This window comes from Lynx rufus, unplaced genomic scaffold, assembly GCF_022079265.1.
Source record: "Lynx rufus isolate CCGP_SWC_20201006 ecotype Redwood Valley unplaced genomic scaffold, mLynRuf1.p SCAF_9, whole genome shotgun sequence".
Lineage (NCBI taxonomy): Eukaryota > Metazoa > Chordata > Mammalia > Carnivora > Felidae > Lynx > Lynx rufus.
This window is the reverse complement of record NW_025814897.1, coordinates 107,192,790-107,211,254: the sequence shown is the minus strand read 5'-3', so window position 1 is coordinate 107,211,254 and position 18,465 is coordinate 107,192,790. Positions and strand designations below refer to the sequence as shown.

Sequence of the window (18,465 nt, the reverse complement as noted above, 5' to 3'; positions counted from 1 at the left end):
CTGAGCCGAAGTCACACGCTTAGCCGACTGAGCCACCCAGGCGCCCCCAGAAAGTTTTTAATTCTTGATGAAGTCTGATCTATCTGTCTAGTTTTTGGCCACTCAGGCTTTTGGTGACATACCAAAGAATCCATTGCCAAACCCAAAGTCATGTAGATTTACCCTAATGTCTTCTTTTAAGAGTTTTATGGTTTTAGCTCTTATCTTTAAGTCACTAATCCATTTTGTGTTAACATTTGTTATGGCTTTAGGTAAGGATCACACTTTATTATTTTGCATGTAGGTATCCAGTCATCACAGCCCCCTTTGTTGAAGGGGCTATATTTCACCAACTGCATGATCTTGGCACCCTTTTCAAAAAGTGAATCAGCCACAGATATGTGGTTTTATTTTTATTCCTGTACGTGGGTGGCTCTGCGTTACAGAACTGTTAGACATGGGCCCACTGACTCTGAACACTTTTATAAGCTACATTTACTGTCATACATTCAGAGTTCCCAGTTTTGAGCTGCCCTAACAGATAACATTATGCTGGTAGGTGGTAAAGGGAAACTTAATCCCCCATAATCCTCAGAGGAGAGGTGCTCAGTGCTGGCAATGGTTGGCTGTGTATTTCAGGAGATGTACCGTCAGGCATAGGATACACCCACGCAAATGGTAATGGCAGTTGTCATTAGATTAACTACATGGTTGATTTTTTTAATGTTGATTTATTTTTGAGAGAGAGAAAGAGAGAGAGAGAGAATGAGTAGGAGGGGCAGAGAGAGAGGGAGACACAGAATCCGGAGCAGGCTCCAGGCTCCGAGCTGTCAACACAGAGCCCGATGTGGGGCTCGAACTCATGAACCATGAGATCATAACCTGAGCCAAAGTCAGACATGGTTGAAAACTTACCTTTACATGGTTGAAAACTTACCTTTAAAGTGCTTTATTTTTGGCAACAAAAATATCAATCGAGGTTACTGGAAAAGGTTTTTTCTATACACCATCAGAACACATTGCTGTGGACACCCCAAGTTTAATGGGAATGCCTGCCCATCACACTTGGGAAACAGGGACATGATGACCATGCTCTGGAAATCCATAAGCGCTCAGTTCACAGGGTCCAGGAGGGACTGAATATGGCCTCCCAGGCCAAAATCTGCAACACTGTTTTACATATGTGTGCCTTCAGACAGGCTGGATCTTTTGTCATGAAGCATCTTCCTCTGTTCCCACGGCTAACTTTTTCTCACCTTCCTAAACCACATGTTGTGTCACCTCCTTCCTAAACCCTGTCCTAAAATGTCCCCATGTCTGCTGGAGCTGCTGTTTCTGTGTCCTGTACACTGAGCTCACAGCTGACAAAATAGCATTTGCTATACTGACTGTGATTCCCCATGTATTTCTAGACCCCTCAGGACTAAGGAAACCCCAGGACAGTGTAAGTAACAACAAGTGTTGCTTAATGGAAGAATGGTATGTTGGTTCATGAAAATACCCCCGAGAAAATATCCCAGTGATCCAGAGACACTCACCTGTCTGATAAATGGCCAAATATGATGTTTCCCATCAACATGCCAGCCATGAATAAGAATTTGGTCACTGATTTCAGTGACTGAGATTCACACACCAGGTCCCACTGGAAGAGAAGGAAACCAGCAAAGGAGCGCTCGATAGCAGCCTATAACCAACCCCTCGTGGAAACCTGATTGAAACAGCTAAGATATAGGGCGCCTGGGTGGCTCAGTCGGTTGAGCGTCTAACTTTGGCTCAGGTCACGATCTCACGGTTTGTGAGTTTGAGCCCCACATCGGGCTCTGTGCTGACAGCTCGGGGCCTGGAGCCTGCTTCAGATTCTGTGTCTCCCTCTCTCTGCTCCTCCCCTGCTCACGCTCTGTCTCTCTCTCAAAAATAAATAAAGATTAAAAAAAAATTGTTTTTTAAAGAAACAACTGAGATGATTTACAAGCTTCTGTATATCAGCCCCCCTTCTTCCAATTTCCATTTGTTTTTTGCATTAGCTGACCGTTATCATTCAGGTATCAGCTTAAATACAACTTCCTGTAGGAAGACTCATCTAAACCTGTTGGCTATATTCATGCCTTGTTTTATTTCATATGAAACGGTTCTCAGCCTGGGCCACAGAATGCAATCCTTTGAAGAGCTTTAAACGTTTACCGATGGCAGAGTTTCACTACCAATCTCCTAAGGCTGGCCGGAGACACAGTCAGTGCTTTGGGAAGTTTTGATCAATATCCCCAGATGTGTCTCATTTGCAAACAACACCTTTAACACATTACACAAACTATGTGTTTAACCTTTGGTCTTCCTAAGAATAAAAGCCATATAATCTCAAGGTCACGTCTACTTTTTAGCTCATGAGACTCATAAAATATGCAGATTGGTGGTATCTAAGAAAGACGTAACTACTATTTGCTGAAATAATAAAGAACGAGCACCCAAACAGTGATTCAAGAACTTGGAGCATGTTCGTTATTTGCGCTATTACCTCTAAACACCCGGACCTAGTACTCGCAAGAGGCAAATGGGGCCTCTTACCTCCGTCACGATGGTGGAGAGAAAGAAGCTCTGGTCATACACCCAGCCGTCCACACAGGGTTCCGTGTCCAGCTCATTTGTGTTAGGGAAGGTCCCATTCAGGTGAAGGAGCCCCCATTGCAGGTGGAGGAAGCGATGACACTTGTCTGGCCTCAGGTTTGAGTCCAGTGGAATGGAGATTCTCAGGAGGGCGTCTTGGTTGAGGATCCCAGTGCTGTTAGCAGAGACTGTGTCATTGTCGAGGATGTGGACCCAGCAGCGGTGACCAGGGACGATTGCAGTGAAGCTCTCCAATAAAACGTGAGGGTACACTATGAGGTTGAGGATGCTGTAGAAAACCACCTGAAGGGTGTGGAATCTCCCCCAGCCTCCAACTTGATCCAGGAGGTCCTGAAAGGCCATCGTGGCCGAACAAGCGATCTCCAACGTGAGCAAAATGACTTTATTATGCAAAGTTCAAAGGGAGAAAGTTCTCCGTTCAGTACGTCACAGTAAGCGTGTGTTGATCCTGATCCCACTTTTTCCTCGATGGGCCCCGCCTCACCTTCACAACTGGGCCCCAGAAGCTGTTTCTCCAGGCTCTTTGGGGGGAGCAGGTGGGTAACTGCTGTCTTTAAAGTCACCAAGCGGTATTTTGCTGAGATACTTCCAACAGCTGACAGCCAACACTGTTTAAAGGTGTACTTTGCGAAAATTCTTTTCGTCAGCAGTGCCCTGAAGTGGCATTGAACTTTGATCCCCACGTCTGTAAATAAAATAAACCTACTGCGTGGGTTGCAATGCCTGTCAGGACGTGTCGCTTGTGAGACCTCACAGCGAACGGCTTGGGAATTGTCCTGTGAAAAGTACTGAAGGTCAGCGCACGGCTTGTGTAGTCCTGAATTTTGATTAAAAGAGAGTTAATGAAAGTCACTGTGAGTTAAACTCAAGCAAGTGCAATGTGGTGCAATCCTTCCATTTTGGAAAGTAACATTCTGCTTCACTTCAGATGCAACCATGGGTTCACAGGGAAAAGAAATTACTTGAAATGCGGGCAGGGTGGGTAGCGATGAAGGGCGGGGGCTAAGTCAGTGGTAAGCTCAGAAAGGCATTTACTTTTACAGGCTTATTGATTCCTTCGGGTAATGTTTGTGAAAACCTGTTCTGTTCCAGGAAGACAGCAATGGGTAAGACAAGGTCTTTAAGGGTCTCCTGCTGTGGTGGGTGAGGGAGGGGCACATAAATACACTCTGCTATTATATTATATTATATTATATTATATTATATTATATTATATATTTTTTAACTGTTTATTCATTTTTGAGAGAGAGAGAGACAGACGGATACAGAGCACAAGTGGGGGAGGGGCAGAGAGAGGAAGACACAGAATCCGAAGCAGGCTCCAGGCTCTGAGCTGTCAGCACAGAGCCCAACGTGGGGCTCGAACTCACGAACCATGAGATCATGACCTGAGCTGAAGTCGGACACTTAACCGATTGAGCCACCCAGGCGCCCCCACCTGCTATTATAAAACACATACATAGCAAATGCACAATATGCCAGAGAAGAATTGAAGAGAAAACATGGGGACCCTCATGCTTCTTGGTATTTACCCAAATGAGTTGAAAACTTATGTGCACACAGATGTTCATAGCAGTTTCTTCATCATTGCCCAAATATCCGTCAGTGGGTGCATGGATAAAGAGTCCATTGTCTGGATGGACCATTACCTTAAAAAAGAAGAAAAGGAAAAAAAAAAAAAAACAACAACGAGTTATCAAGAGAGGAAAAGACATGGTTGAGCCATAAATGTAAATTATTACATAAAAGAAGCCGGTCTGAAAAGGCTACATTCTGCACATCAAAGGTGTTATGCTGTCTTGGAGAATTCAGTAGTGTTTTTTCTTCCTGCCCTTTGGGTGTCATAATCTCTATGGCCCTATCTTCACGTTCGAGAATTCTTTTTTGCTGCCATTTCAAATCAACTGTGGAGACACTTGGGTGGATTTAGCGCATCAGCAACTGTACTTTCCAAGTCACAAATTCTCTTTGTTGATATCTTCTATTTGACAAGCCGTCGTTCTCATGCCTTTCGTTCTCAAATAAGAACGTAACATCTTTTTAATACGTAAAAACGTAACGCTTTAAATTATGTAGTGTGTAAAAATATAAATATGTTTTTGAACGTATTTAATAGCTGCTTTGAAGTATTTTTCCGCTAAGTCTAGTATCTGGGAAAACTTTGAAACTGTAATGATCACCTAGTTTTAGAACATTTTCATCACTCCCAAAAAGAAACCATTCCATTAACTATTAACGTGCAATCCCGATGACCTCATCCAAACTCTGGCAACCAACAATACAATTTCTGCCTGGATGCATTTGCCTCGTCTTGAAAGAAATCAGTCCCCTTAGGGCCTTTCCACTGATTTTTGATCTGTCCTTAATTTGGGAAGATGCTCAGGCATTGTTATTCTCAATTTTCCTTTCGCCCTCTGGCATTCCCAATTGCAGGGATATCACACTGCTTGCTGCTGTCTCACGGTTAAAATTCTGTTTTTTGTTTTGCATTTAAGTTTGGAAGGTTTCTGTTAACCAGCCTTCAAGCTTATGGATTCTTCACTTGGCCGTGTCCAGGCTGCTGTCGAGCCCATCAAAGGCATTCATCATTTCCATTACAGAGTTTCTGCTTTCCAGCATTTCCATGCATTCCTTCTTAGAGTTTCCAACTGTCTGCCTTATATTATCTGTCTGTTCTAGCGTATAGCCCGCTTTTTCCATTAGAGCCCTTAGGATATTAATCTCATTTCTTTATTTCTTTTTCTTTGTGGTGGGTAAGAGTCCCTGCGCTGTGATCTTCAGATGAGTTTCATTTTTTTGTTTTTGTTTTTGTTTTTTTTTTTCTCTCCGGATATATGAGATAGAAAGGCTAGAGGGTCTGAAGTTGACTGCCTTTCTCCAGGCCAGATAAGGCTTTGGTGACATCGTTTCTCTTAAGGACCCTCCTTCCTTACAGAAAGTAGAGCCAAGAACAGTTTCCCGGGCTCTGGGTATATTTCAAAATGTTTACTTTGTTTCTCATCCTCTTGGAAGGAAAAGGCATTTTATTCTTCTTTTTTTTTTTTTTTTTTCTCTGCATAGGGAGAACTTGGGGCTCCATGAATGTGTGGGAGCCCCACAGCCTCAGAGCTTTTAAATCCCAAACTGGTCTACTGCTGAGACTTTGACAAAATTCTTTAATTAAGGTGTAAGTCTTCCTGCCAGCTCCAGCAGGGCGCCTCTGCTCCCGGGAAGCTGTGATTCTATGTAGCTTTCTGTCTCTTCAGTTTGGCAAGTGGTGGGTGCCCTGGGACCTAAGTTCTCTGATGGATCTAAGAATAGTTTTCAGTTTATGTAGTTTCTTTTCTTCTTTTTGTGAGGACAGGAATGACATCTTTCATGCCCTTTACAAGTCAGAGCAGAAACCTGAAGTCTTTTCCTCTAACTTTCCTAGACTGAGTTCCAGAAGCCTGGTAAAACCAGCCCATGTGAAATTCAGAGTTGACAACTGTAATGTATTTTGCTTGGCAATACGAATAGTAGATTTGGTAATTTTTCTGTTTATTTAAAGCAAATGCCATTGTTTGCTCAGCAGCATTGGAATAAATCTGACCCTGGGGCGGCTGGGCGGCTCAGTCGGTTGTGTCCGACATTGGCTCAGGTCATGATCCCGAGGTACCTGAGTTCAAGCCTCATGTTGGACTCTGTGCTGACAGCTCACAGTCTGGAGCCTGCTTCAGATTCTGTGTCTCTCTCTCTGTGTCTCCCTTGCTTGTGCTCTGCCTGTCTTTCTCTCAAAAATAAATAAACATTAAAACAAAATTTTTTAGGGGCGCCTGGGTGGCTCAGTCGGTTAGGCGTCCAACTTCGGCTCAGGACATGATCTCGCGGTTTATGGGTTCGAGCCCTGCATCGGCTCTGTGCTGACAGCTCGGAGCCTGGGGCCTGCTTCGGATTCTGTGTCTCCCTCTCTCTCTCTGCCCCTCCCATGCTCATGCTCTGTCTCTCAATAATAAATAAACGTTTAAAAAAAATTTTTTTTTAAAGAAAGAAATCTGACCCTAACGGCCCTACTTAGACCAGATATTCTACTAAAATATATATATGTATAATAGATACACACACACACACACACACACACACACACATCTATGTATATATAGAAATCAGCTTTTTAGAAATGATTAACATCAGGGATACATGAATTTAAGAAGTCAGATAAATAGTCCATAATATTAGATTATTTATTATTACCTCCAACAATACCTCCTACAGCATAAACTCCCAAACGCCCATAATGGCATTCATGTGAAAGTGGTCTTCTAAACAGAAACAATCCAGTTCTCTACCATTTAAGTACATAAAGTTTGTAAACAAAGTCATCTTAATCAATGATGGGAAAAAATCTTAGTGCATTAGAAATGGCTATACAACATCAGTCTGTAAGAATTAAATGCTTGCTTTTAAAAATTAGCTGGAATGCATAAAACTCTGTGCGAAGAAAACTAGAAAAATTTTGGATGGTCATAATATAAACCACGCCACTAGCTGAGAATGAAACTGTGTTATTTATTCAAAGTTATTTTCCGGGGCGCCTGGGTGGCTCAGTCGGTTGAGCGTCTGACTTCGCTCAGGTCACGATCTCACGGTCCGTGAGTTCGAGCCCCGCATCAGGCTCTGTGCTGACAGCTCAGAGCCTGGAGCCTGCTTCAGATTCTGTGTCTCCCTCTCACTCTGGCCCTCCCCCCGTTCATGCTCTATCTCTCTCTGCCTCAAAAATAAATAAATGTTAAAAAAAATTAAAAAAAAAAAGTTATTTTCTACTTTATTCATTCCTTTGACAACACAAATTTGTGAACCAAAGATTAGATTCTGTTCCGCCGCATTTATGAAGTGAACAAGATTTCACTTTCGAAACAATGTTATGAATTTTCCTTAATGGTAACAGCCGTCAAGTTTTAGCAACAATTATACTTTTGAAAGGGTAATAATTTGTCGAGAAAATATTTTAGTTGTAGTTATTGCTTCCTTACTCGCCATACACCAGTTATATTTACAAAATGGTTATATTACAGCTGGAGGTTTAGTTTATTTATTTGTTGCTTATTTATTTATTTTACAGCTAGAAGTTTTCGCTTTTTAACGCAAGCTTGATTCTTCACAAATGTCTGTAATTGAGGCACAGAACAACACATTGCACCCCCCATTGACCTGTTAGTGGATACAGGCAGTGCCCCTGGGATACAACATTGCAGGGTATACCTTCCTTTCACCAAGGGTAATTCCAAGAGATAGATACTGTTATGAGCCACTATCTGTTAAAACTCCTAACAGTCTGGGGTATCTAGGTGGTATCCCACAACCCACATAGCCCATCTCTTGTGCTGGATCAATGCATATGATGTGTGTAATAAGTTCGATCACCACCATGGAAATGCTCCTTCAGGGAGAACTTACCAAAGGAAATAAGTCTGATGAACTATAGATCCCATCGTTGCTCCTAATCTCAGTTCTGTGAGTGTGATTCCTTCTCTCTCTGCTATAACACCTCCTAGGTACCACTGACAGTCCTGGTGTAAGAGCCATAACCAGGAGGCATAACCAGGATTGGCCTAATCTTTGAGAGGTCAGACTTCCTACATTCCATACTTTGCCATGTCCCTTTACCATCAAAGTGGGGCAAGGAGGTACCAAGAGATACCCCAGTGGAACAACTCTGGAGGAAAAGAATGTGTAGGCATACTGGAAAGATCGGCTTTGCGTCTTGCTGATGCCGAGGCTTTATTAATCCAGTCAGGTTGGTGACTCTTTTCCTTGACTTCTGGCCTCTTAGCCTAGGAAACTGACACGATGGTGGAGTCAGCAGAATCTGACATATGATGCTCTTCCCGTGTTTCCTGGTGGAAATGTTCCCATTCTGGATACCAAGACCCCCATGTTATACACATAGTCTGATATGTAGGGATGAAGGGAACAAAATCCCCAGGTAGGGTACTAGGAGTTCGGTACATGGGGCTATTTCAATTTGTACCATTTTGTTCCCGGAACTATTTACTCTACCTATGGGGAATAAAGAACCGTAGTGGGGTCATTGATTTAGAGTATGTAATTCAATTTGGAAATAGTTGTCTGTCTTTGCAGAGTATCATCTCCTAACTGGCTCTCGGTGCACTGTAAATTTAACAAAGCTATCCCATTGCTCTATGATAGTGACAGCTTCTGTGTGGTAGAGTGCGAATTTGAACCAGGGGGTTTGGTGGTCATGATCCCCCTGCCATGCCTTTTTTCACGCTCCATGCATGTCTTCTTTGGCTCAATGAACTGTTATGAATAAGTCTGTGTGGGTGAATCATGTGCTTCTCTGTGCCTTGGAACGGTTATTCTAGCGGAGTCATGAAGGCGAGAAATACTTAGCCAGAATACGGGTTGATCCGGGTCAAGATGAATCACTGCCCTTTGGTCTTGAAAGTGATCTAATGTGACCAATTCGGCATCCATATTCTAGTTGGTCTCTTTGAGAAATGGCCTCACATTGTTGATCCAACATTGGCATATTATTGACCCAGCACATTGACATTCAGCTGTGATGGTAGCTAATTCAGACTTATTCAGTGGGAGTAATGTTGTTGGGTTTATGCATAGCTTCTATCCCTACTGTTCTTTGTACCAGATAGTGGTGCAGATTTTGGCACTGGGATATGGAGTTCTACTTCCTGGTAACAAATACCTAAAAATATAGAAGCAAGTGGCCTTAGAAGTTGGTAATGGGTAGAGGCTGGAAAGGTTTTGAAGTGCATGCTAGAAAATGCTTCAATTGCCCAGAAGAGACTGTTAGTAGATAAATGTATGTCAAAGGCAATTCTTTTGAGAGCTCAGGAAGAAAAAAGGAGAGGGCTTTAGAGACAGTTTTTTTTTATCATCTTAGATGATACATACACCATCCTGAATAGAGTATTGGTAGACATGTGACTGTTAAAGATGCTTCTGGTGAGGTTTCAGATGGACAGAACATGTCATTGGAAATTGGAAGAGAAAAAAGATCCTTCTTATAACGTACCAATGAATTTGGTTGAATTGTGTTCTAGTGTTTTGGGAAAAGTAGAACTAATAAGTTATGAACTTGAATATTTAACTAAGGAGGTTGCTAAGCAAAGCGTTGAAGGTACCACCTGGTTTCTCTTTGCCCCTGACATGAAGTTGGAAGAGGGGAGAGAGACATCAAAGAGGGAAGTCGTAAGCAAACAGTAACCATAACTTGAATATTTGGAACATTCTTAGCTTACACATGTTGCAAAAACAATGAGAAAGAATGTCCTGGAGATAACATCAGAGGTGCGGCTGGGCTACCACTTGCTAAAGTGTTTTCGGAGGTGGCTCATAAAATCGAGCAGCATCACTGCAGAAGTCAGGGTTGCGATGTCGTTAACAAGGAAAGATCTGGGTAGGACCTGCTTGTCTAATGGCTTAGGTGCCTCTGGGTTGCATGGGAGGCCAACCCATTTTTAGAGAATTTGTTGTTAGCAGACCCACGGCCAGCCTGGACTGAAGATAAGAGAAAGAGGGAGAAAGGAAGCAAGGCAGACTGTTGGGATTCTACGGGATGGGCCAAGAAAACTCCCTGGCTGTGAACATGCTTTAGCCTTAAAGGTAAAGGGAAGAAGACCCCGAATACAGTTCAGAGCTTGGTGGTGGATGTGCCTTCTACCTGCTAACACCCACAGAGGGTGAATTCCCCCAGCAGGGAATCCACTTTGGGTATGTCTCACAACTCTCAGCACAGACCCGCTGCCAACTGGTAGGTAAATGAACTATGATTTTCTCAAGGTCCTGTTGAATGAGTTCACGGCTGGGGCATGTGAGTCGCAACCTCCGTCCAAGTGTGGGCTGCTGGATAAAGGTGCCAGCAGCGCCCTTAGAAGGAGGAGGGGCAGACCCCTCTTCTCTGACTGCTGTCTTGGTGGGCTCCACCAGAACCCTAAGTCCTAACCAGCACAATAGGGACACCCCAGCTGGGGAAGGCGTGGCTCCTTGCAAAGGCACGTGCAGCCCAGATTTGCAGTTCTCTGTTGCTGCATACCGTGCTGCTATGGTACTTCCGTCCCCCACCCCAGCCCTATGGAATATCATGGGTCCCCCCCCACCCACCCCGGGCATGGTGGCACAGATCGAATGGCCTGAACTATAAACGGCCTGAGCACTTGGTGCTGGTACCACCTAAAACACCCAAGGAAGTTCGCATGCTACCCATTAAACGTAAACCACCCTCTCAAAGCCAGTGGAAGACACTAGATGAGGCCCGACTCCTTCTCCCTGAGATTGGTATAGTCCAATGAGTTTCTCATTTATTTTTTTAAGTTAATTTATTTATTTTGAGGGGGGCGCACTTGGGAGGGGAAGAGAGAGAGGGAAGAGAGAGAGAGAATCCCGAGCAGGCTCCCCACTGTCAGTGCGGAGCCTGACGTGAGGCTTGAACTCACGAACCGGGAGCTCACGACCTGAACCGACATCATGACCTGAGCCAAAATCAGGAGTCGGACGTTTAACTGACTGAGCCACCCAGACACCCCTCTCATTTTCTTTAAATGTAGCAACCCAAATGATCTGGATTTTATATCTAATTCCAAAGAGGCCCCAAATCGACCCCAAATCCAGAGAATTCTCCTTGTAGGGACCCCCCACCCCAATTACAAGTCTGGACTCCTTTACTTCATGGGGCCTCCTATACGATTCAGGAAGCCCTGGAGGGAACATACATGGGGGTCAGCTGTGAAGGAGATATTCACACAGACTCCCAGGTGTGGGCCTAGACAGCCCACAAACCCCAATGCCAGCCCTTGGGTGCCGGGCCCTGCAACGCTCCTTGCAGAACACCCTTCCCACCTCCTGGTCCCTGAGCCCCATGCTAAGCCTATTGGGAAGCGACCCTTAAAATGATTCTTAACAGCACAGTGCCCTATACTGGCAGTTCTGCCAATTGGTCTCTGATGACCTTGACCCACAGTAGCCCTGGTGCAAATTCCTCTCCCTAAAACAAGCAATGATCTCACTAACAGAGGCCAACTTCAATGGCCCAAGATCTCAAGGCCCCCACTGCTCCCAAACAACTTCCCCAACTGCAGCCATCAGTTCCCCAGGGCATTACCCTAGGGATCTGGTGGCTCCCTGGAGCATGCCCTGCCTCCTAAGGACAGTCACCCATTTATATATCGACTGGTCCTATTAGACATAGGAGCTCAAGTCAGGACAATTCCAGGTAACCCTTCTCAGTTCCCCCAGCGACCGTACAGTCTACAAGGCATGGCAGCTGAAACTCTAAAGGGAGTGAATATTAATCTAGATGTGTCTATTGGCACCGTATTTCTAGAACAGTTGCCAATGGTGGTGGCCCCCTAGCTCTCTTGTTTTTTCCTATCAGAAGTACCAATGCCCTCGCTCAGTGACACACCTGGGAATAAACCCAAATTCCTGGACTTTCTCTGGAGAGCTGCCCAACGAGAACCCGTCCAATTGCCTCCTGTAGTGAAAATGTTAAATACACCAACATATTGGCTGAAGCAAAGTACAGAAGGACTTTGGCCCTTTCGTCAGAGACATGCTTGACCCCGGGGTCATTAGCCCTACCATCTCACCCTTTAAGAGCCGTGGACGGTGTTAAAACTGACCACCAATGAACAGAGACTAACAAGTGACTATCAAAATTTAAATGCACCAGCTCCTGCCATTAAGGCTTCCCCTTCCCAATATTGTAGAGATAATAGGTGGTCTGCAAAGGCTCAGGGCCTCTCTCTGCTGTCCTAGCTGTAGCCAACATGTTTTATTGGGTTCCAATGACTGAAGACTGAAGACAACTTCAATTTTCTTTCACTTCCAGGGGCATCCGATATACCTTTCCTTGGCTGTCCATGGAGGAGCTGAATAGCCCCCCATCAGATATAGCCTCTAGCCTCTGCAGACAAGATCCAGACCCACTCAAACTAACCCACTGCCGCCTCTGACATCATATAGATGACATTCTACTATGGGGGCCCTCTGAGAATGCCACACAGGAAGACTCTTATCTAGTGACACAACGTTCACAGCACAGAGGACTGTGGTTGCCCCGTGTAAGGTCCAAGGACTGGCCACTTCTGTCAAGTTTCTTGGCAGAGTGCAGTCAGCTGAGGGCTGCGGAGTCGATCTCTCTGGAAAATACCAACCGCTCACCGTCAAGCCTCCTGCTACGCTTCGGCAGGCACAGCACATGCGAGGCCTTTTCACCTTTGGGGGGCAACACGTTCCACGCCTCTCCATTCTCCTGAGGCCCATTTATGCCGCTGCAAGCAAATCAGCCTCTTTCCACTGGGGAGAAGCTTAATCAACTGCCTTACAGCAGGCCCTGCCATTAGTTCCTCCGGGCCCAGAACTCTGAGTTGAATTACTGGCAATACCTGATTATGCCTCGTGGAGTCACTGGACTGAACGTGGCTCTACCTGGTTGCTTGTGGGTTCCAGACCGACCGTCTGCTCCAGATAGCAGCCTTGTACTCACCATACATATACGAGCACGGAATCTCGGCAGCTTACTGGGCCCTTTAAGAGAAAGAGGCGTTAATGTTCTCACAGTTCAAACTGCTTTACACACAAGCCCTACCCTGCTTTGGGTCAGAGATTCGACTCAGCAGAGGCTTGGCCTGGCCACGGAGGCCTCACTGACAAAAAGGAAACGATACCTTCAAGAAAGGGCTAAATTTCGTGTTAAGGGCCTTTCCAAATTATGAGGGGATGCGGCTTCCTCCACGCTCAGCCCCTTGTCCACTGACACTGAGGTGCAGTGGTGGCGCCTGGGTGGCTCAGCCGGTTAGACATCCGGCTCTTGGTTTCCGCTCAGGTCATGATCTCACGGTTCATGGGTTCGAGCCCCGCGTCAGGCTCCGCGCACTGGCAGGGTGGAGCCTGCTTGGGATTCCCTCTTTCTCCCTCTCTCTCTGCCCCTCCCCTACTCATGCCCTGTCTCTAAACAAACAAACACACAAACAAACAAATAAAAAGTGGAAAGGGAATTGGTGTTTTTCACTGACCGCAGCAAAGTCCCTGTACGCAACGCAGCTGCCTGGAAGGCTTCAGTTTATCATCCTGCCAGCGGCACATTCCTAGTCGGGAGGGCCCTCCTGGCCTGGTCCAACTAGCAGAATTGGTAGCGGTGTGCCTGGCTCTACACAGGCCGCAAAAGCGAGACTCCCAAGGACGCTCATTTTTACTGACTTCTGGACGGTAGCCAATGATCTCGTTGTCTGTCCTAGAAAATGGCAAAGGGGTCATTTCATGATTCAGGGAAGGCCTATCTGGGGTGCCTCCATTCGGAGAGAAACAGCCCACTCTCACATGCTGATTCTGGTCATTCTGTGTCTGCACGAACCCACCCACACACCGGCAGACAACAGAAACAGATTATAACCACACTGCAGATCCTTATCCAGAAGGCTTGCCTGTTTCAAGACCCCACATGAACCAGAATACCCAACATTGCCCCAGACACAACTATTCCTCCAGAGATGGCATACCCACTAGTGGAGTGGGCCCATATTACATCAGGCCATCGGGGAGGGACAGTCTTCACTGTCTGGGAATACAAGCATGGCCTGTTTCGAGCCCTCACCCTGGCTCTAGCCAAAGTGGGGGTAGTCAATTACCTCCTTTGCTCCCAAACAAAATCCTGAAAGCCTCCCAGATGGGGCTTGGGCAGCAGGGGGACAGACCCTGCTGGATGGCAAATATGTTTTCTTGGGCCACCGTTACCCTCTGCTGGAGCTATTGGGTATGTACCCATCATCGCTGATCACTTACCTGGTGACTTGTGCTGACAGCTCTCTCCAGGCATGCTGCTTCCTGTCACATGATCTCCTCCTTAACCAGACATATGTTCACTCCCTTTGACCCACCAGACATTATGGATTCAAATCAAGGTGCCCATTTCGCCTCCCAAGTGTTCAATCATGGGTTCTGGAACATAGGATCTCATGGAGTTACCACTTAGCCAACGGACCCCCTTGGCCAGACATAAAGACGTACAATGACCTACTCAAAGACATGCTCCTCAAGCTTTTAAACAAGTGGTCCCCCAGATGGACAGAAATTTTACTCCAGTCTCTAATACTGCCTATTTCCCAGCCCTAAGATCTCCAAATACCTTACACCAACCACCAGTCTCCTCCAAAGATTCCATGTTAGTACTCATTCCCAGGGAACCCCCATGCTTTTGACCTCAGAAAAGACATTATTCACATGTGCTCACCAAATGGATGTTTCCCTTACCATTTTGATTTTCGCTCATCTTGCCATCTTCCACACTGATAGAGGGCAGATTGTGCAATATGAGTCTTATAATGGAGAGCCCTAGGGGACAAACCCCTGCCAAATTGCTTAGAGATTATGATCATACATATATTATTAGCCTAGATGAGGTTAAGGCAAACAGCTTTGCCTTACTATTCGGTTTATAAAGTCTCATTAATTAAAACAAACTCACCAAAAAGTTTGCAGGAGATGAAAATTATAGCTCCGGGCCCCACTAGAGGAATTGTGTGGGCCTCAGGGAGAGGAAAATGGGCCCCCCCACTTAGTGGATGGCTAGTCACACTAGAAAATGAAATCCAGGGGCACCTGGGTGGCTCAGTCGGTTAAGCGTCCAGCTTCGGCTCAGGTCATGATCTCGAGGTTCGTGAGTTCGAGCCCCACATCAGGATCTGTGCTGACAGCTGAGAGCCTGGAGCCTGCTTGGGATTCTGCATCTCCTCTCTCTCCGCCCCTCCCCTACTCGTGCTCTGTCTCTCTCGCGCATTCACTTTCTCGCTCAAAAATAAACGAACATTAAAAAATTTTAAAAAGAAAATGAAATCCAAAACAGATTTCCAGGATCTAGTGGCCCCTTCAGCAGGGCTCTGTGCTGCCCTGTCACCCATCTTGGTTGCCTGCAGAGGCCTTGAACTGACACTAGCCCCTCGTGCAAGTGCATGCCTCAAGGGCAGCCCCAGAGTCCAGGCAAATCCAAGTTCCCGCCCTGACTTTCCCAACAGCCCTTGTCATCAACGGTCTTCCCTGCCTCCCAGCACCTGCATGCCTCATGCGCCCCTTCAATAAGACCCCCGTGGGGCTTTACCAAAACCCCACCTTTTTGGGTTGATATTCACCAATGCAGCCCTAGAGGGGGACCCCAAAGCACTCTACCCACATTCCCTAATAAAGCATGGGCCCCAAGTTTTGTTGCTCTTTCTGGCTGCCCCCTGCCTTCGCCTCCCCATGGTGCCCTTTGAGGCATGCTGGGTACTGCCTCCAGGGTCTGCGAGTAATAAACTTTTCTATTTCATTTTCTCTTGTGGTCTTTTACTGAACTACAACTCACCACCTGGCACCCTGTGCTCCACTTAACAAATGTTAACTTAGCAAAATCAGAACAGGGCTAAAGACGACTGAGGGCCATGTTAATGGAAATTGGGTGACGGGGAACCTTGATATGTAATGTTAGGCAAGAGTTAATGAACTACAGCAGCCGTGCTTAAGGACCTACACCTGATGAGCCACATCTGTACCTGGATCTTACTGAGATGATAAGATCGGGTACCTTGAGCTGGTGCTATAATAAGGACGAGAATTCGGGGAATCTTGAAAGAATTGAGAATACAGCTCAGAAAGAGATGGTTAACAGAACCTTCCTTAAGGGGTGATCTGTGCCCATGTCCAGGAAGAAGCTCTAATCCCCCAATTAGATGACAGAATTTGCCATAATTTCTAGCATTTTTCCCCTGTTTTCTGATGTCACCATTGATTCTCCAACTTGTTTTTCTCTCTATAAGAATCCCTTCGAGAATACTACCAAAGGGGCGCCTGGGTGGCTCAGTCGGTTAAGTGTCCAACTTCAGCTCAGGTTATGATCTCACGGTTCATGAGGTCGAGCCCCGCATCAGGCTCTCTGATGTCACCACAGAGCCCACTTTGGATCCTCTGTCTCCTTCTCTCTCTCTCTCTCTCTGACCCCCTCCCGCTCACTCTCTCTTTTTCTTTCCCTAAAAAGCAATCAATAAAAAAAGAATTACTGCAACACAAAGTAAATGAAATATGTTCCCTGGTAACCCATTGCAAAGGGATGACCATTTGAAAACATGACTGTCTAGAGGGCATCTGCTGCCTGTTGTCACACTGGAAGGAAACTGGCCCAGCCCTCTGAGCACAGCATTTTTAGACGTGTGCTCACTATATTTCTCCACCTAAAATATGCCTCGTCCTGTTTGCCCTGCACCACAGAACATCACAGCTGATGGGTCACAGCCGATGGAAGATCTACGGGACTTTCTTTTAAAAAAAAAAAAAAATTTTTTTTTAACGTTTATTTTTAACAGAGAGAGACACAGAGCATGAGAGGGGGAGGGACAGAGAGAGACGGAGACACAGAATCTGAAACAGGCTCCAGGATCTGAGCTGTCAGCACAGAGCCCGAGACAGGGCTCGAACTCACACCGAGAGATCATGACCTCAACTCACAGACCAGGAGATCATGACCTGAGCCGAAGTCGGACGCTTAACCGACTGAGCCCTCCAGGCGCCCCATGATCTATGGGACTTTCTTTGACAAGAAATATCAGTTTTTATGAATCGGCCACCTACCCTCCTAAGTGATATATGAGGAACCAACCAACACAAAAGAAAAAGACATAGAATAAACACAGATGTTCTGCATTCAGTAAAACAAGCGATCCTTTCCCCACTGGCTTCCGTATAAACCATGACCCTTTCCCCGAGGGGCTGAGTAAATCTTCCGAAATAAATGACCAGCCTCCCGGGGCAGGATCTGAGAAGGCAGTCGCCAGAGTTTCAACTCTCACCCTTGGCATTGGCTAAAGGGATTTGGAAAAGGCAGGGGAAACACAGCAAGGTTTGGTATCCCTTCTCATGTGTTATCACTTCAGAATCCCAATACTTACCACCCTTTTCCGCAGCGGTTTAATTCCCAGTGAAACCAGACGATCTGAATGTCACAGGCCACACAACAGGGCTCATCCCCTGAGATGTACTGTCATCTGTGGGAGGGGCTCAGGTCCTCTCCCTGATCTTGCTCAGGTTTCTTCAGTGGCCAGGACAGTCCTCAGGCCTACAGGAACTGGCAGCCCCGGGGAGCTGACTGCACTCCCTGGGCTGGGGGCTGCCAGGGTCTGAGGGATGAGAGTCTGGTGTTTGGATGTGGGCATGTTTGTGATATACCTTCCGGGGTGTGTATGTCACACAAGGTCACCTAATGTTGGCCCCTGCACCATTAAACCTACTGATGCAGGCTGGGCAGAGTTGGTCTGTATGATCTAGGGAGCCGTGGGGGAGTCTGAGGTCGGTGGCAGGAATGATGAGGCTATAGCTAAACCAGAGGCACTGGCCACATGGAACAGTCCAGGTCTAAATCTTTCCCTGGGAGGGGCAGCTGGCTGGCTCAGTCAGTATGAGCAGGCAACTCTCGATCTTGGGGTCATGAGTTCAAGTCCCACGTTGGGCATTTGGCTTACTTAAAAAAGAAATGTTCATAAATCTTTCCCTAGGGACAGTGACCCTGAATGATGGCTTGCCTTCCTCACTACAGACCTAGAGCACACAGCTCCCCTCAGGGACAGCCAGGGGGTTTACTCACTCTTTTTCCACATCCAAGAAATCTGAATCAGGAAAACCCTGCTACCCAAGTGCTCGAGGTGGAGAGTCCAGGAGGCTTGAAAATCTGTGCCCAACAGAGATAAAAGACACTTATATAAGTTTTGCGTTTACATCTTATAAAGGATAATAATAGAGGCCCAGGCAACAAATGACTGGTTTTAAGTATAAAGACCTGCTATGTTTTGTGGAATATTTCCTTGCCAGGTGACGATTTTTAAACTAGAAAATAATTGTAGGGGC

General features: G+C 46.0%; 1 protein-coding gene across 1 annotated transcript in view; it reads right to left on the bottom strand.

Moving 5' to 3' along the window:
* The window catches only part of LOC124504593 (solute carrier family 22 member 9-like), a 30,399-nt gene extending 27,456 nt beyond the window's left edge, over positions 1-2,943 (bottom strand). Inside the window, exons 1-2 of the mRNA XM_047070031.1 lie at positions 2,542-2,943; positions 1,518-1,621 (exon numbers count right to left, since the gene is read on the bottom strand). Coding sequence (XP_046925987.1) covers positions 1,518-1,621; positions 2,542-2,943 — 506 coding nt within the window. The remainder of the gene's footprint in view (positions 1-1,517; positions 1,622-2,541) is intronic.
* Between the last annotated feature and the right edge of the window lie 15,522 nt (positions 2,944-18,465).